The 16,374-nt window shown below is 40.1% G+C and overlaps 1 protein-coding gene across 2 annotated transcripts in view; it reads right to left on the minus strand.

Annotated features, from left to right (window-relative positions):
• Positions 1-16,374, minus strand: part of FOXP3 (forkhead box P3) — a 63,039-nt gene that overhangs the window by 22,145 nt on the left and 24,520 nt on the right. Inside the window, exons 1-5 of one of the 2 annotated variants that reach the window (XM_063431353.1) lie at positions 15,788-15,861; positions 10,274-10,425; positions 9,322-9,429; positions 3,325-3,460; positions 1,385-1,550 (exon numbers count right to left, since the gene is read on the minus strand). In XM_063431353.1, the coding sequence (XP_063287423.1) occupies positions 1,385-1,550; positions 3,325-3,460; positions 9,322-9,429; positions 10,274-10,408 (545 nt within the window). In that variant the 5' untranslated portion in view covers positions 10,409-10,425; positions 15,788-15,861. Of the gene's footprint in view, positions 1-1,384; positions 1,551-3,324; positions 3,461-9,321; positions 9,430-10,273; positions 10,426-15,787; positions 15,862-16,374 lie in introns of those variants that run through there. The other variant, XM_063431352.1, reaches the window with a different exon arrangement.

The raw sequence follows: 16,374 nt of genomic DNA on the forward strand, positions 1-16,374 counted from the left end.
GTGTGTCTGTGTATGTGTGTGTCTGTGTATGTGTGTCTGTGTATGTGTTTGTCTGTGAGTGTATGTGTTTGTCTGTGAGTGTGTGTGTCTGTGTATGTGTTTGTCTGTGAGTGTGTGTTTGTCTGTGAGTGTGTGTCTGTAAGTGTGTGTGTGTTTATGCATTTGTGAGTGTGTGTGTCTGTGAATGATTGTATGAATGTGTGTGTCTGTCAGTGTATGAGTGTGTTTTGTCAGTGTGAGTGTGTCTATCGGTGTGTGTTTGTGAGTGTCTGTCAAATCAGTGAGAGTATGTTTGTGATTGAGTGTGTGTCTGTCAATGAATGAGTGTGTGTCAGATCAGTGAGTCTGTGTCTGTCAGTGACGTCTGTGTGTTTGTCATTGAGTGTGTGTGGCTGTTAGTGTGTATACACCACTGAGTGTAGCGTGGCGGAGCGGAGCGCAGTACAGGAGCTTCTGTTTCCTGTACCCGGCCAGACTGACAGGAAGTGCTCACTGAGAGAGCACTTCCTGTCAGTCCAGCCAGGTACAGAAAACTGAAGCTCCTGTAGAGGATCTGCTCCGCAACGCTACAAGACAGGTAGGAGGTACACCAAAAAGGGGAGAAACACCAAGGGACAGGGAAAAGAGGGGGGAGGGGAAAGGAACACTAAGGGACAGGGAAGAGAGAGGGGCTGGTTAGGAGGCACATAGGTGAAGATGTTAATTTTAGAGGGGGGGGGGGGGGGCGGAAAAATGCATCTTCGCCTATGTACCCAAAAATCCTTGCACCGGCCCTGACTAACACACAGACACACTACACACATTCTATAACCATATATACACACACTACAGCCGCTGCACTAACAAACAAACACACACTATACCCCTATATACACACTGCACCCCCTGCACTTACAAACAAACACACTACACACACACTCTATATACATACTGCACTAACACAAAAACACACTACACACACATTTACTTCATTTAAGAGCACTGAATGCTCTGGAGAAGCATCACATTAACATACTCATTTGGTGTGGGAGGGGGGTGTGTGCGTGTCAATAGTGGTGACATTACACGCCCCCTTTCTGGCCTCACCCCTCCTTGTGGGCTGCTCTGCCTTTAATTGCCCTGGGTGAATTTTTATCCCAGTCCGGCCCTGCGTGGAATGGTTTATCAATGGTTCACCACAAAGATGAGATTTAATTTGGCATTTGGAAGGGGTTCAAGATGGCACAACAAGAACTCTCACACAAAACCCGTTCCTGAGAAAATGACGGTTTTGATTTCAGCAGAAGAAGAGGTTGGTTATAATAACGCCAATTATACAGGATTTAATGACAAGTGAAGATGCATGGCCAGATACAAAATGATCACCCACTATAAATATACCGACCTATCTTTGCTCTGCTCATCACTAGAGGGTTTTTTGTGGCATGTCTCCGTATCTTGGGATGATGGGTGGTGCTGAGATCCAGATGCTACACCATTCTTAATCCGTGTGACTTCTGCTTTTCCAAAACGTGTTTTTTCCTGGACCCATGCAAGACTTAGATCGGATCCTGTGTCAAAACAAATATTATTTAACATATTTTTCCAAGTATAAGCTTACAGAGGCGAAACTGAAGGGAGGATCAAAGACTATATGTATATAGGGTGTGTGAAATTCAATTTACCTACTGCTTAACAGATCGAGTCTCTTACCTGCGGCCATACAACCTTTTGTGTGTTTTAATTAAAAACAAATCATCGGTTGTGTCTGCAGTAATTTCCGTGCATAAAATAAGCAAGTTTATTTAAGAACAGCCTTGTTGGCTCCAAAGGTTGCTTACAAATGAAAAGACCTCTAAACAACAGTAACTTTATAATATGATGGAGAAAGCATGATTACACAAGGAAACCTCGGGAGTTTATAAGGCTTCCCGCAATCAAGCTGCAACAAAAATATGTGTATTCTGTCATTGTAAATACTCTTGCTTCTTTAAAGGGACACCCTGGACCCCTAAAACACTTTAGCTTGATTTAATCATTTATGTGTGAAGAGTGTGTCCTCTTTTTTTTTTAATTTTACAAAAAGTGCAGATCTCAATAGAATATAAATTTGAATGAACCTCGTTACACCCTCCTGCTTGTCAATCAGGCAAAAGGTCCTGTTACTTCCTTGTTTGTTTAGCTCAATGGAGCTAAACTAAAGAGGCAGCAATAGCTCAAAGCACCTGCATTGCAAAGACTTCTCATTGAGCTGCATTGGGAAGTCTGTGATTGGACACTCACATAGAGTATAGGCAGGGTTAGAAGGGGAGGGCTTGCAAAGACTGCAGACAACTGCAGGTTTTACTATCTGTTTTTAGATACACACCCAATGGAAAAACAAATAAGTAAATACATGTATGCATGTTTTCATTGAGGGGCATATCTACTAAACAGTGATTTTAAAAAAATAGTGTGGACAGTGGAGTTTCCCTATCAATAAATAATGATTTAAAAATAGCTTATTGGTCGTTGTTGAAAAAGTTTCTCTTTAGATAAGGTTGCACTGCAGAATTATTGTTGCTATGAATTCATATCTTAATTTTTATCTTACATGTTCTCACAAAAGTTAATAACTGAGGAAGCGGCACAACTTTTCATGTCACGCTTTACTAACCTCAGTACTGAGTACTGTGTGCAGTGAAGTGTTTTGAGAGATATGGCTGACTTTTTATCTTAAATAAGGGGACCTAATTATGGATCGGAAATTAACAAACTCTAAACTAATGAACATAAGCAAAATTTAAACATCACTCCTATTTATGATCACCAGTGATACCAATCTGTGAGAGACGTATGCTATCCCAAACATTTAGGACCTCTCCACAATTCTCATAGGAAGTTGAATTTCTCAAATTTACATTCCCCGGTGATCTCTCAATAATGATATTCAGATCTCCGTAAATCTATTCCCTGATCCTGTGAGGTGGACCTGGCTAAATCTAACTCAACCTGGTCACTTTAACTAAAATCACTCTGACCCTGGTACAGTTAATTGACCCTAAGCATTCTCAAGATGAAAATTGTCCCGATATTATTCAACCTGATCTCGGTTTTATCATTTTACAATACAGACACGATGGGGTCGGTTGTGAACAGCTACTGACTTTGTTGAACTTCCAATGACTTCAAGGGCAGGATGAGTTTCAGATTAACTCAATGAGAACTTAACTAAATAAAGCCTCGTGATTGGGGAATCTATGGTGGTCTCTTGTTTTTAACCCCCTGCCTTGGTAACTAAACTAGAAGCTTAGTAAATAAAATTGTCATCGGACAATGAAATGAAGAGTAACTGCTTATACATGCCTTGTATTATGGAACTTTGAGGCTTATGCTTTGCCATGACAGGTAGTATCTTTGCTGGTGGAACGTTCAGTATTGACGATGATGTAGCAGGGGATAGATGGATAACAGGGGACTGAGTGACAGAATCTCTGGAGAGCTGTGTAAAAGACAAAGATTAAGATTCCCCATTAATGTCTCTCATTTTTGCAGATTTCAACTCCCTTTCACACTCCTTATGAAATCAATCAACTAAAGTAAAAAAAAACTAATCATGAAGAATAAACAAATACCAGTGTAATTATAACTCCACATGTGATTCCGATATATCACAGCTTGCTGTGAATTCATATCTCTCTAACAAAAAAACATATATTTTTCGGGTTATACGTGTTTTGATTATCCTGTGAATGAACACTATGACTTGTTTCATCAAAATCGGTTTTATTCCAGTAACAGCAATCAGAGCAAGATTAACCAATAGGTACGTTTAGGCGACTGCCTACGGCCCAGGGGTTAGACTGGGGTTCTGGAACTATGAATTTGCTTGGCCCCATTAACCATCCCTATGTGAGGAATGAAGAGGGGGCCTCAAACTGGTTATCTATCTAGGGCCCAAGGCATCTTAATCCTTCATTGATAGCAATTCAGCAAGCAGTTACAACCATAGAGAGAGTTAATGATTGAACTCCAAATGAAAGCTAATTAAAACTAGATTGGCAAAATGTAAGCAAAAATAGCTCATCTGGCAACATTCCCCATTTCAGCTTGACTTTTTTAGTTTACACCATTTTTATTTCGGTTCATATATTCTTGGGTTTAGTGAATAACCCTTTTCAAAAGGAATAAGTATATTAAATGGTAATTTTGAAAATAACAACAAACGCGTCAGAACACACTGAGTTGCAGACGTATGCAAATTAAGTTTCAACAAGAAAATATAATTTTCAAATGTTCCCGCAAGGCGATCAGATAATTTTTATAGGCATGTTTACCTCTGTATGTTATGAAGAAAGAAACTATTTCAAGAAGTTAAAACCTTGGCCAAGAGTAATTTTTTACATTGCCTTATGAAATAATAAAAAATAAACCTTTGCTGAAAAACTTCGACCCCTTCCTGTCAGTGGAAAAATCTTATCCTCCTTAGTGTGTGACCTTATAGTTAGTCTATAAACAGCAATAAACAAAAAGATTTCAGGACTTTTTAATGTACAATGTCCTCCCAAAACTTAAAATTGACTTTATTAATATAGGGCTCCACTAACAGAGCAAGGTGATAAGTGGGCCAAGGTGATTAGTTATGGATCTTTGCTATGCTGCTGCCAAAGTAGGTTTTGCAACTCAGTTGACAAAGTAGGCAAAGATTCACAAAATTTAACAATTGCAGACACACCTCAATATATATGGGAACTCAATGATTTCATTTAAAGAAACATTAAAAACACCATAACTACTACAGCCCACTGTAGTGGTTATGGTGCCAGGAGTAGCCAGACACCATCTCAGTGTAATCTATCAAACACTTACCTAAGTTCCACTGGGTACCTACACTACATCCGGTCTTCTCGAACAGGAGAAGCCAATTCCTGATGTAGGTGTACATTCATTGGCTGATAGAATCAGCGGAATGTTCTCAGTCAACCAATGAGAATTGAATAAAACTGGCATCAGGCTACTCCTGATCTGGGAAGACCAGCTGTAGTACACATGTTGGGACACAGGTTACTATCAAATGATGCTGAAACAGTTTGACAGATTACACTGGGACATCGCCATGGCATTCCTGGAACCATTACTATTTAAAGACAAGGGGGATTTTAAATCTCTATGTAAGCAGTAACTCACGCTTACCGACACCTGACAAAAGCCTTTGCAAGGCCTGAAATGTAGACTAATGTCCTAAATTAATCCTTGTTATTACCTAGTTGACATGTAAATCTCATTTTTGTTACCTCAGCATTTTAGTATGCAATTTCCTTTATTTTGTCTTAACAAAAACAAGTATTATCCGCAAGGGCAAGCCTGGGGATTTTTTGAGCACTCAATTATGCTGTTTATGATCACATTTCTTGCTGATCTTTTTTTTATACAAAGTACAAAACCCAGACAAACTGAATGATTGTCTATCTAGCATGTTAAGGCAGAATATTATTATTATTATTTTTTTAAATAGTTTTTTTGTTTTTCATTTTTCTTATTCATCAAATCTTCAATACACCCAATGTCAAGATTACATCAGACAAGTCAAGAAAAAGAGATATAAATTTTAACAGAACATGTCAAAGACAAAAATAATATTAGCAAGCCATAACACAGTTCTATATATTAACTTGGAATGAAATGCGATACCACCCCACACTGTCTTGTCCCGAACACAACCTTCTAGGGTTTTACATTTAAAAATATATATTTTTTTATTTACACAAGATAATACATTAAGAAGTAGATTTTCGTGTCGACCACTTTAAGGTGGAACCATTACTTTGCTGTATTAATTGAACTTTTAAATAAAACACTTAAAATTACCTTCAACTTGTTCACCTTTTATTTCGATGCTCAATTTCCCTTTAAATCTATATTAAAGGTTTAACAAAGGATATCCAAATCCAGGTCACTCCTGGCACAGCCAAGGCACACAATGCAAATAGGAGGATAAATAGAAACATTGTTTCATTTCTCCTCTTCTCTGAATGCTTTCTCTATGTGGACAGCCAGGTGGAAAGGACAAATATAGTAACAAAGACTGATGGGAGCCAAGATGGAGACACACAGTTACATGATGATAATGAAGTATTGATCATTAAAAGTAGTTTTATGTTTCACATCTCACAAATGCACTGCTTTTTTGTTTTTTGTTTTTTTGGTTGCTAGAATCCATTCACGCCTTCTCCCTTTCCCAATGAGCTAACCTGCGCTTTGTGTTTACTATATGCTTTAAAGGAAAACTCCAAGCACCATAACCACTGGAGTTTGCTTAAGTTTTCCTTTAATGATGCTGAAGCCAGATTACTTATTATTGCTTTAACGGTTATTGATTTAAAAATAAATGTTATACTCTTACTCATTATTGTATTAAAAGGAATCATAGGGGGGCGGGGCCTGACCTGCAAGCAGAACAGCCGCATGGTGGAGGAGCTCCCACCACACAAACTGCTTATAGGGATAAATCTCTAAATTTTCAAGCCTGATACTACCCATGCCAGGAGCTCTCTGGCGAATCACCCAACACCAGACTCGAGCATATCCAGCAATCAAGAACCTAAGGTGGCAGGCCGAGGCCTGCGGTGGACAGAGCTGGGGGGAGACGGCCGCTCTCCTCGCCCCTACGCCGGAGGTACCAAGCCACAGCCTACCCGCTCCCCCCCCCTCAGGACCGGCGGGGGTGATCCCGGTCCAACCCCTCCAGGCAACGGGGCTCAGTCGAGCACTGACAGCGGAACCTCTCAGGCAACCCCTCACTACAAGGGCCTATACAATGGCGGACGCCACCTGGGATCACAACTACCTTACAGCAAGGTACCACATGCAGGTCAAGCTTGATGCATTATTCAATGCCTTCTGGGCAAAGCTGGCGAACGGAGAACGGAGGGCCCAGAACCAATACACTCACCCAATGGAGAACCCGCAATTACCCACCAGAACCGCACGGCCCCCCATCCGATGGGACCTACAAGATGGCGCTGGAGAGGAAGACCCCTCCCGCCCGCCCATAAACAGGCAAGAACTCGCCGCACTAAGAGGCCTACCCAAAGCAGCTTGCAGGCTCCCCACAGACCAAGCAATAAGCCAAGACCCACAATGCAACCAACTACTGGCAAGTTCCCCAAACGACCCCAAACCCACCCGGCATCGCGGACAGCCTCAGAGTACCAGAGGGGGACACGACTTACCTATGTCATCGAAGCAAGCCTCCACAACGGCGGACGGGCGAGCCAGCTACCGGACCCAGCGGCGATGCACCTAGCCATGCCCCGACAGGACTTACAAGTGTCCCAAAAGCCCATCCCGGTACAGGGCATAGGCTAACAGCGAACTCACAAGTCAGGATCCTGCAGGGGTACACAATCATAGCCTCTGCTACAACAGACACTGTCTGTGCCACACTACAGCCTCCTAATCAGAGACTCACCAACAAAGCAGTACCCTAAAGAAATTAACTGTTTGACCGTTTTATTTACTGTTTGACCGCTTTTATTTAGCTAACATTCATGCAATATGCCTCTCACACTCGTTTAATGCTACACTGCATGCATCAGTCACACACTCAAATAGCCTGTCACTTAATCACTAAGGGAAACAGAGTCCACCTGCCTGGCACCACTCAAGTGTATCTCTCATAAGCAAGTACCATACCAACGCCATCATACAGATACACACATATCACGGCAAAGTTTGTAATTTGCTTCTTACTAATAAATCTCACAAATGCCATTACACTCACCTTATCTGCAACAAATTAACTTACGTATACAACCTGTCTTATATAAAAAATGTGCAAATGTATATCGTCATGATTTTGTCTGCACTGTTCGGCCTGTGCCTGCTGTCGTGGCACCTCAGGCTTGTTTGTAAACGCCATTGCACCAAAAATAAAGAATTTAATAAAAAAAGGAATCATACATCAAATATAGAATTTTTGTTACATTTAAGCGCCCTCTAACCGTATATTGGCTGAATCTAGATTAACATAGAGGCTACTAGAGTGGCGGGTTTAGGCCTATGATCTAAGGTAGGTCCAAAGCAGACACAACATAAATGTGTAGTTGCTTTTTTTTTATTTTATTTTAATTGCGATATAGGTTTCTGCTGCTGCAGCAACACTCCACCCATTATTTGTCAGTCAGAACTCTTTTTTATTTACAAATTGACTTCACAGCCGCTGCATAGTAAACCTGTACTGGGCGCAGCCTCAAAATCAGATGTGTCACATTGGAAGCTATGAATGCAGGAAAAGGGGTGGGCTGGTGAGAGAGAATGCATGGTTAAAATGCAAGGGTGGACATGACTGGCTTTGCTACGGAATGTGTATGAGCAGCACCTTATCGCAAGTGTTTGCTCTGCCAATATGCTATGGAGCAGGCGCAGAGGGATCGCTCTGCACTGCCTGCACAGATGTACTGATCCCGGGAAGTGGGATGTGATATCACCCCAGCATCAGCAAGCATGGAGACGCAGGGAGCTGTGCATTTAGTGCACAATAAGATCCCAGTTGTTATGGTGCAAAACGAACCCTTACAAATGGGTTATACTGGTGCAATGGCAAAAAACTTTCACAAAAGGGAAATCCAAATAGCAGCAGAAGACGATTTACTGATGAAGCTTCTCCTGCTGTCGTTTGAATTTTTATTTTTGAGACGCTGATGTTTGTTGCTGTTGCAACAGAAAAGATATCACCTTTGTTTGCAACTTCGTCAAACACCGGCGCTCTTTGAATAAGCCCCATGATGCCATTTTTACTCCGATCTGCAAGCTATGGATATGGCACTTGTCACCTCTGAATATATTTGTGTGTTTATTTATATATATTCTATATATTTTTTTTATTTTTTTGGTGGCATGATTTAGTAGTGTAAATTATTAGTGCCACCAGTTTTGACTGTGGTATCTTATGTGCTCCCTGCCCCCCCATATGTTGTTCCAAAAGTCGCCAACGCTGGCCAGAAAAGGGGATTCCTCCCCAAAAATTATAGACATAAAACTCTACCAGAAGGTAATGAAGACACCGTCTCAAGTCTAGAAAAACCCACTGCCACAATCTCCGTCTTCTGCCAATAATTTTCTGCACTCTATGTTAGCTTTGTGTGAATAACCACTCGTCCTAATCTCTGTGTTTATTATGAAAAATGCAAGAAGGAATTTTAATGAATTTTCAGGTTCCATGTAGCTGCAAGCAACTTCCAAATGGTTGGCATTGTTAAATTGTTGGCACCCCACACAAGCCAAACTATAGTATTGTTTTTTGTTACACTTTGGTACTTGGCATAGGGCTGTCCCTAAAGGCGTATTTTTATATATACTTACAGGATGGATTACTACAGCTTGTTTACTGTCGTGAAGGAGTGCACGCAGGTGGGTAGAAGAACCGAGGGAACTTGTAGGAGTCACCATGACATAAGGGTTCAGAGGCTGCTGCAAAAGAAAGATGTTACACAGTAATAAACTGTTATTATTTAGGTGTAAAATGTGATATTCAGAAAGCAGGCTTCCAGACATTTTCGAAACTAATTGTCTGAGAATTCCGAGTTGTAGTCCAATAACAACTAGAATGCCAATGATTGATACTTGTGGTCTACATGCCATAATTTTAACATGATATTGTTTAACTCAGAGTATAAAACGATGTACGGTACACGCAAAGGCTACCATGAAGAATAAGGAAACGGTCCAGATGGACCTTCTCTGTAAATAAAGTAAATGACTGATTTCACCTAATCTTACTCTCAAAGAGGTACGCTAAACACCCTAGCAACTATTGCTCATTGCAGTGGTAATGGTGCAAAGAATGTAACTTGTTACTATGAAGAAATTATTTTCAAATTGTTTGTCAATAACCTGGGCACTCCAAAGCCTATTGCCCAGGTCCTCGGCTGCATCTTAGCTCATATGAAAGGGAACTTCGGCATTAGCCATCTGACTTTGAACAACATTGACAGGTTATGGCTAACCCACCACTACCTTAGACTGGCACATTGAATAAGTGTTCAGTAGCCAGTTAGCTGTTAGCATTAACTGTTGATACCAAGAAGATTGCATCAGGCATTCAGAAAGGTGTCTAAGGGGTTGTTTGCAATATGTGGCCGTCACCGTCACCTGATTTGTCTCTTTAGGTCTATAACATCTAGATGAGACAATGGTGGGACATTCCGTATAATCATATACCAGAAAGTGGGTTATCTAAGGTTGCATTTTGCTCTGGGTGATAACTGAGCAAAGGAAATTCCCTGATGTGACTCTGTTATTTGGTGTACATTACCTGCGGCAGCTGTGAAAATACCCCAGGAGTCCTGCGGCTCCATGGGGTGCTCTGTTCTTTATCTTTAACATCCGATTGGGGTTCATCGTCCGCAGATGGAGCAAGGACAACATTGGTGCTTTGGGGCTTGGGCATCTGGGCTTCTCGGTCAGCTATAATACATATAATATATATGGTGTTATATGACAGAACACTCATCTTCCTGTCAACAATGTGATATAAAAAATATTTGCAACACGGTATGGAATGTGCTGGCTCCACAAATACAAATTTAATCGCATTGTAAGAGGCCTGGAAGCATATGACCTTTTAATGAAGAGTTGTTATGTTTGCAATGTTTGGTAAAGTTTATAAAAAAAATGTAAATGTTTTTTTCCTGCAAGACACACCAAGATAAATGTGTTTTGACACATGCACTCAAACAAAGAGGGAAAGGCACAATCACCGAAAGCAAGAGGCAGTTAGAAGTTAACGCGTTGACTAGCAACATAATTATTCGGGTCAACAGACATTTCTCAGGCTGAAACATGATTCATTGCAAGCTGAATCAAAACCTGCATGTGCATTTTGAAATTCTTTGTTAAGGACATGTATCAAAGCAGCCAGATCTAGGGATGTCATATTGTGACTTGGATATATGGCACCATGATGCAGTCCAGTGTAACAGCTGGACACTACTCAAAAAGAACATGCATCGCTTGCTAAGTTCCAGTGTCACTAATGCTGTGACCAGACTGTAACAACTGTCAAGTTCTACAAAAAAGATACAACATAACTGTTTTAAGCTTGGCTATTATGGCCTAAAATTTGGAATGTCCTTGTCAATTTCCCATAAATTACCAAAATTCGCAGTTTAGTGAATAACTCCAACGGCTTAATAAAAACTTTTCTAAATATCACAGATGCTATATTTTGAAATATTCTAGTTAAGTATAAAGTTTATTTTAATGTGAGGCTTCACTCGCCTCAAATGTTTTCCCTCATATTGTACCAGCATTGTACTGAACAGTATACCTGCCCTTCTGGGTATCTAAAAAGTTAACTACTTTTAAGGTCATGAAAGAGCATGTTCCTTCAAAGATATCCCTTTGTGATCTGTAATCTAAAAAGCTAAAAATATTTAGTTTAATATAGTAACATGACATTGGGAGAATCTTTTATTGACTATAGAGTTAACATCAACGCTGGTTTCCATTGCAGATGAACTAGACATCACCGAAACTCATCAAGCACAAGGAATGTTACTTCCTCAATGAGACGTCTGCACGAGATAACATCCCACAAAAAAAGGAAGTTTCTACGTGTTGTCGAATACAATGTGTGGAACAGACACGCTCTCAATGAAAAAGTTACGACAGCAAGTTGGAAACTCCATGCACATAAGACAGACACAGACGCCACATTACAAAATACAATTTAGAGTTTATTTTGTGCGTAAATAATCATTAACTCTTACTGCTACACATATTATTCATTTTCTAAGTATGTCACCAAACAATTAGTACAGTTCGAGCTATAAAAAGTGTCTCCTGACATAAGACTGGATTAGCAACTAAAGAGTTCTGGTGTATATAACATTTTTTGATCTCACAAAAGATTAGGGCCCTTTCGTATTAAATTTTGTATTCATCTATATAGCTATTACTATAATATTTAATATAATGTTTTACTTAAAGGGACACTCCAGGCACCCAGATCTCTTCTGCCCATTGGAGTGGCTTGAGTGCCAACTCCCACCACCCTTAACCCTGCAAGTGTAATTATTGCAGTTTTTATAAACTTAATAAAAAATATTGTAGTTTTTATAAACTGCAATAATTACCTTAAAGGGTTAAGTCCCCCTCTAGTGGCTGCCTATCAGGCAGCCACTGGAGGGACTTCCAGATTAAAAACGACTTTTTGGTCGCTTAAACGACGCTGGACGTCCTCAAGCTATGCATGAGGACCTCCAGTGTCGCCGGAATCCACATAGGAGAGCATTGAATAATGCTGTCCTAAGGGGAGGTCTAATATGCGCGCAGCCAGGGACGTTTTAGCCGCGAGGCAAACAAGGCATTTGCCTTGGGCGGCATTTTACAGGGGGCGGCAAAAAAAGCCGCCCCCAAATGCCCAAGGCAAATGTCTTGTTAGCCTTGCGGCTAACAGACATGCCGGCGGGCTGCTGGGCGGTCGGGCGGCGCTGGCGGGCGGCTGGCTAGGGAGCACTTCCTCTGAGCTGTCTGCTCAGCTCCCTCGCGCGCCGCAGAGTGAGGCTGGGAGCCGGAATATGACGGGCGCCCGAGTTTTGTCCTGCCTAGGGCAACACAAAACCAGGATACACCACTGCGCATTAGGTCTCCCCCGCTGGCTGACGTCGACAGGGGAGGAGCATGGGCGGAGCCTGACCCAGCACCATTGGTGCTGGATTCAGGTAAGTGTCTGAAGGGGTTTTAACCCCTTCAGCACTGTGGGATGGGGGAGGGAGGGAGAGGGGCACTGCAGGATTCTCTAGTGCCAGGAAAACGGGTTTGTTTTCCTGGCACTGGAGAGTTCCTTTATTGTCACCTTGTTTGTTTAATAGTTCTACGGAAATAAGCTGGAAAAAGTGGTTTAATAAAAGAAGGCATGTCTAAAATGAGCCTGTGAGCTTAACTGCTGTGAGCTTAACTAAAAGACCTGTGAGCTTAACTTCTGTGACTGGGAAATTATTTGAACGGCTATTAAGGGATAATATTCAGGAATTCATTGGGAAGAACTGTGTTATTAGCAATAATCAGCATGGTTTTATGAAACATAGGTCATGTCAAACTAATCTAATTGCATTCTACGAAGAAGTAAGTAGAAACATAGATCAGGGTGTTGCAGTGGATGTGATCTACTTGGATTTTGCCAAGGCATTTGATACGGTTCCTCACAATAGGTTAGTCTTCAAACTAAAATAAATTGGTCTAGATGAATATTCTTGTTCTTGGGTAGAACAGTGGCTTAAGGATAGAGTACAGCGAGTTGTCATAAATGGTAAATTTTCAAGCTGGACAAAAGTGGTAAGTGGTGTCCCTCAGGGTTCTGTTTTGGGACCGCTTCTATTTAACATATTTATAAATGATCTTGAAATGGGCATTGCAGATATCAGTGTTTGCAGATGACACAAAACTTTGTAAAGTAATAAAATGTGAGCAGGATATTGCCTTGCTGCAGAGGGATTTGGATAGATTGGGGGACTGGGCACTAAAATGGCAGATGAAATTTAACGTAGAAAAATGCAAAGTTATGCACTTCGGGGTTAAGAATGCACAAGCAATTTACACCCTAAATGGTAGTGAACTAGGGATAACCACACACGAGAAGGATTTGGGAATTGTTATAGACAACAAATTAGGTAGCAATATGCAATGTCAATCTGCCGTTGCTAAGGCCAGTAAGGTTTTGTCATGTATAAATAGGGGCATAAATTCTCGAGATGAAAATATAATTTTGCCTCTTTATAAATTGCTGGTAAGACCACACCTTGAATATGCTGTGCAATTTTGGGCACCTGTTCTAAAGAAAGATATCATGGCACTAGAAAAAGTGCAGAGACGAGCTACAAAATTGATAAAAGGAATGGAGCATTTTAGTTATGAAGAAAGGTTAAAAAATTTAAATCTCTTCAGTTTGGAAAAACGGCGCCTTAGAGGGGATATGATAACATTATACAAATATATTCGGGGCCAGTACAAACCATTATCTGGAAATCTATTCATAAACAGGGCTATACATAGGACACGAGGTCACACATTTAGGCTTGAAGAAAGGAGATTTCATCTAAGGCAAAGAAAAGGTTTTTTTACAGTAAGAGCAATAAGGATATGGAATTCATTGCCGGAAGAGGTGGTTTTGTCAGAGTCTATACAGATGTTTAAATTGCAATTGGATAAATACTTGCAAAAACATAACATACAGGGATACAATTTCTAATTAGTGGGATAATAGCCGCTTGATCCAAGGAGACATCTGACTGCTATTTTGGGGTCAAGAAGGAATTTTTTCCTAGTTTGTTGCAAAATTGGAAGCGCTTCAGACTGGGTTTTTTGCCTTCTTTTGGATCAACAGCAAAAGCATATGTGAGGAAGGCTGAACTTGATGGACGCAAGTCTCTTTTCAGCTATGTAACTATGATATGTGATAAAATGAATAAAAATATTTATTTATTTATAAAATATTTTACCAGGAAAGATACATTGAGATTTCTCTCGTTTTCAAGTATGTCCTGGGTCCACAAGTCATTGCATTGTTACAGTTAGTGCACAATAAAATTCAAAAACAATATTAATATACAATATATACAAAATGTAACAAAGAACAGGTAGGAAATATATAATCAACAATGACAGGTGCATTCTGTTTTGAGGTATGTAGAGAGGGATCTCTTAAAGGACTTTAGGCTTAGGGAAGATTTTAAATTGTGCGGGAGGTCGTTCCACAATTGTGGCGCTCTGTAGGAGAAGGAGGATCGGGCTGCTTTCTTTTTGTATTGGGGTAGACTAAGTAAAGTGCTAGTACTGGATCGGAGGTTATAGGAAGTGGGAACAGCCGGTTAGAAGAAGCCCATAGTTAGAAATAGGTTAGAAGAAGCCCATAGTTTGTAAAGTTGACCCTGACGTCATTTATACACCAGATCGGACGTATACAATACTAAATCCTGATCCTTTAACAGTAGTGATCATTAATTTCACTATACTGTAGAATAATCATTTTTTTCTTAGCCGTGTCTGTTTTGGCCTTTATAGTCTTGAGCAATATTATATTTAATATGATAAGTTGAGTTTTACTATGTGAGATAACAGGCGCTATTGAGAGAGATGGATTCAGAAATCTGGTGATAACTTACAATATTTAATTTTATTCAGCTACTTGGAAAACCAAAAATAATTTTATGCAGTGAGCAGATAGAGACAAAAAAGAAGCATTAGCCTTGGTACAATGACCGTGTTTAATACCCAGTGCAAAACATTTGGAGCTTAGCTGTGGTGTTCTCAAATGACATCACAGTATGACATCAGTGCTAACTCAGTGGCTCCATGAATACCCACATGCAAAGAATTGATCAGGGCCATTCTATTTTATATATGAAAAAGTATAATTTGTCCAAGACAGCAGTTTCCAAAAACATGTACAACTTTTGTGGTTCTACACTTTTGAGCCTTTTGAGCCTTTTGAAATTTAGACTACTTCTCCTTGTCTGGAAAAATCCATGGAATCTTTTGCATCCCTAACTTTAAAAATATGGTTCAAGTCACGCCAAGTGCTCAAAAACATCTGGTGACTAAGAATTGCAAACCCCAAAAAGATAATTTCCCAAACTATTGGTTCCTAAAACGTATTTAAGAAGAGACTCACCCTACACCCTACACATGGTGATTGGAAGGCAGTTGTCTTTTAACTCATAGGCATGTGCTTATCTGCAGGGTTACTGTGGCCATGCTTACTATTTGAATAAATATACATATATAAAACCTCATTTCAAGATGCACAGCGATCTGACTTAAAACTTACCTTGTCCACTCTAGACACAGCCACCGGTCTTCTACTACAAAGGAGCATGAAGAAGGATTGCTCATGGTAACGCTCCCCTCGACCAAGTTTATTTTTCCCTTATGACTTATGCCCCCTCATTCTCTGTTTCATCTTAATGTTTTCTGTTGGTTTCTCTTTGACATATATTTTCAGCGCTAACTATTACAGGAAATGGAAGACCACGTAGGATGTCTTTAGGTTCAGTATGCTGCTTCCCTTCCTGTATACTTCTATAAAATATAATGCACGTGTTGGTCTCTTAACTGCATATCTATCTCTCCGTACCATGGAGTCTGAGAATATATATATTTTTTTTTTCTGAGAATATTTTTTAGGGAAACACCTACCTGAGATATTTTTGTGATTTATAGTTTACAATTTAGTTCAGCATTGGTTAAAGGCGTAATAATATACCCTACACACATTGTTATTTGCATATCTAAAAAATAATACCATGATCAGAATGTTGTCTTAAATCATGCTAGACTCGAGAAAATATTTTTATTTATTTTTCTCGTGATTGTATATAGTGATTAGATTAATGTATATGAATGATTGATGTGGTT

Source organism: Pelobates fuscus, chromosome 9 (genome assembly GCF_036172605.1).
Source record: "Pelobates fuscus isolate aPelFus1 chromosome 9, aPelFus1.pri, whole genome shotgun sequence".
NCBI classification, from domain to species: Eukaryota; Metazoa; Chordata; class Amphibia; order Anura; family Pelobatidae; genus Pelobates; species Pelobates fuscus.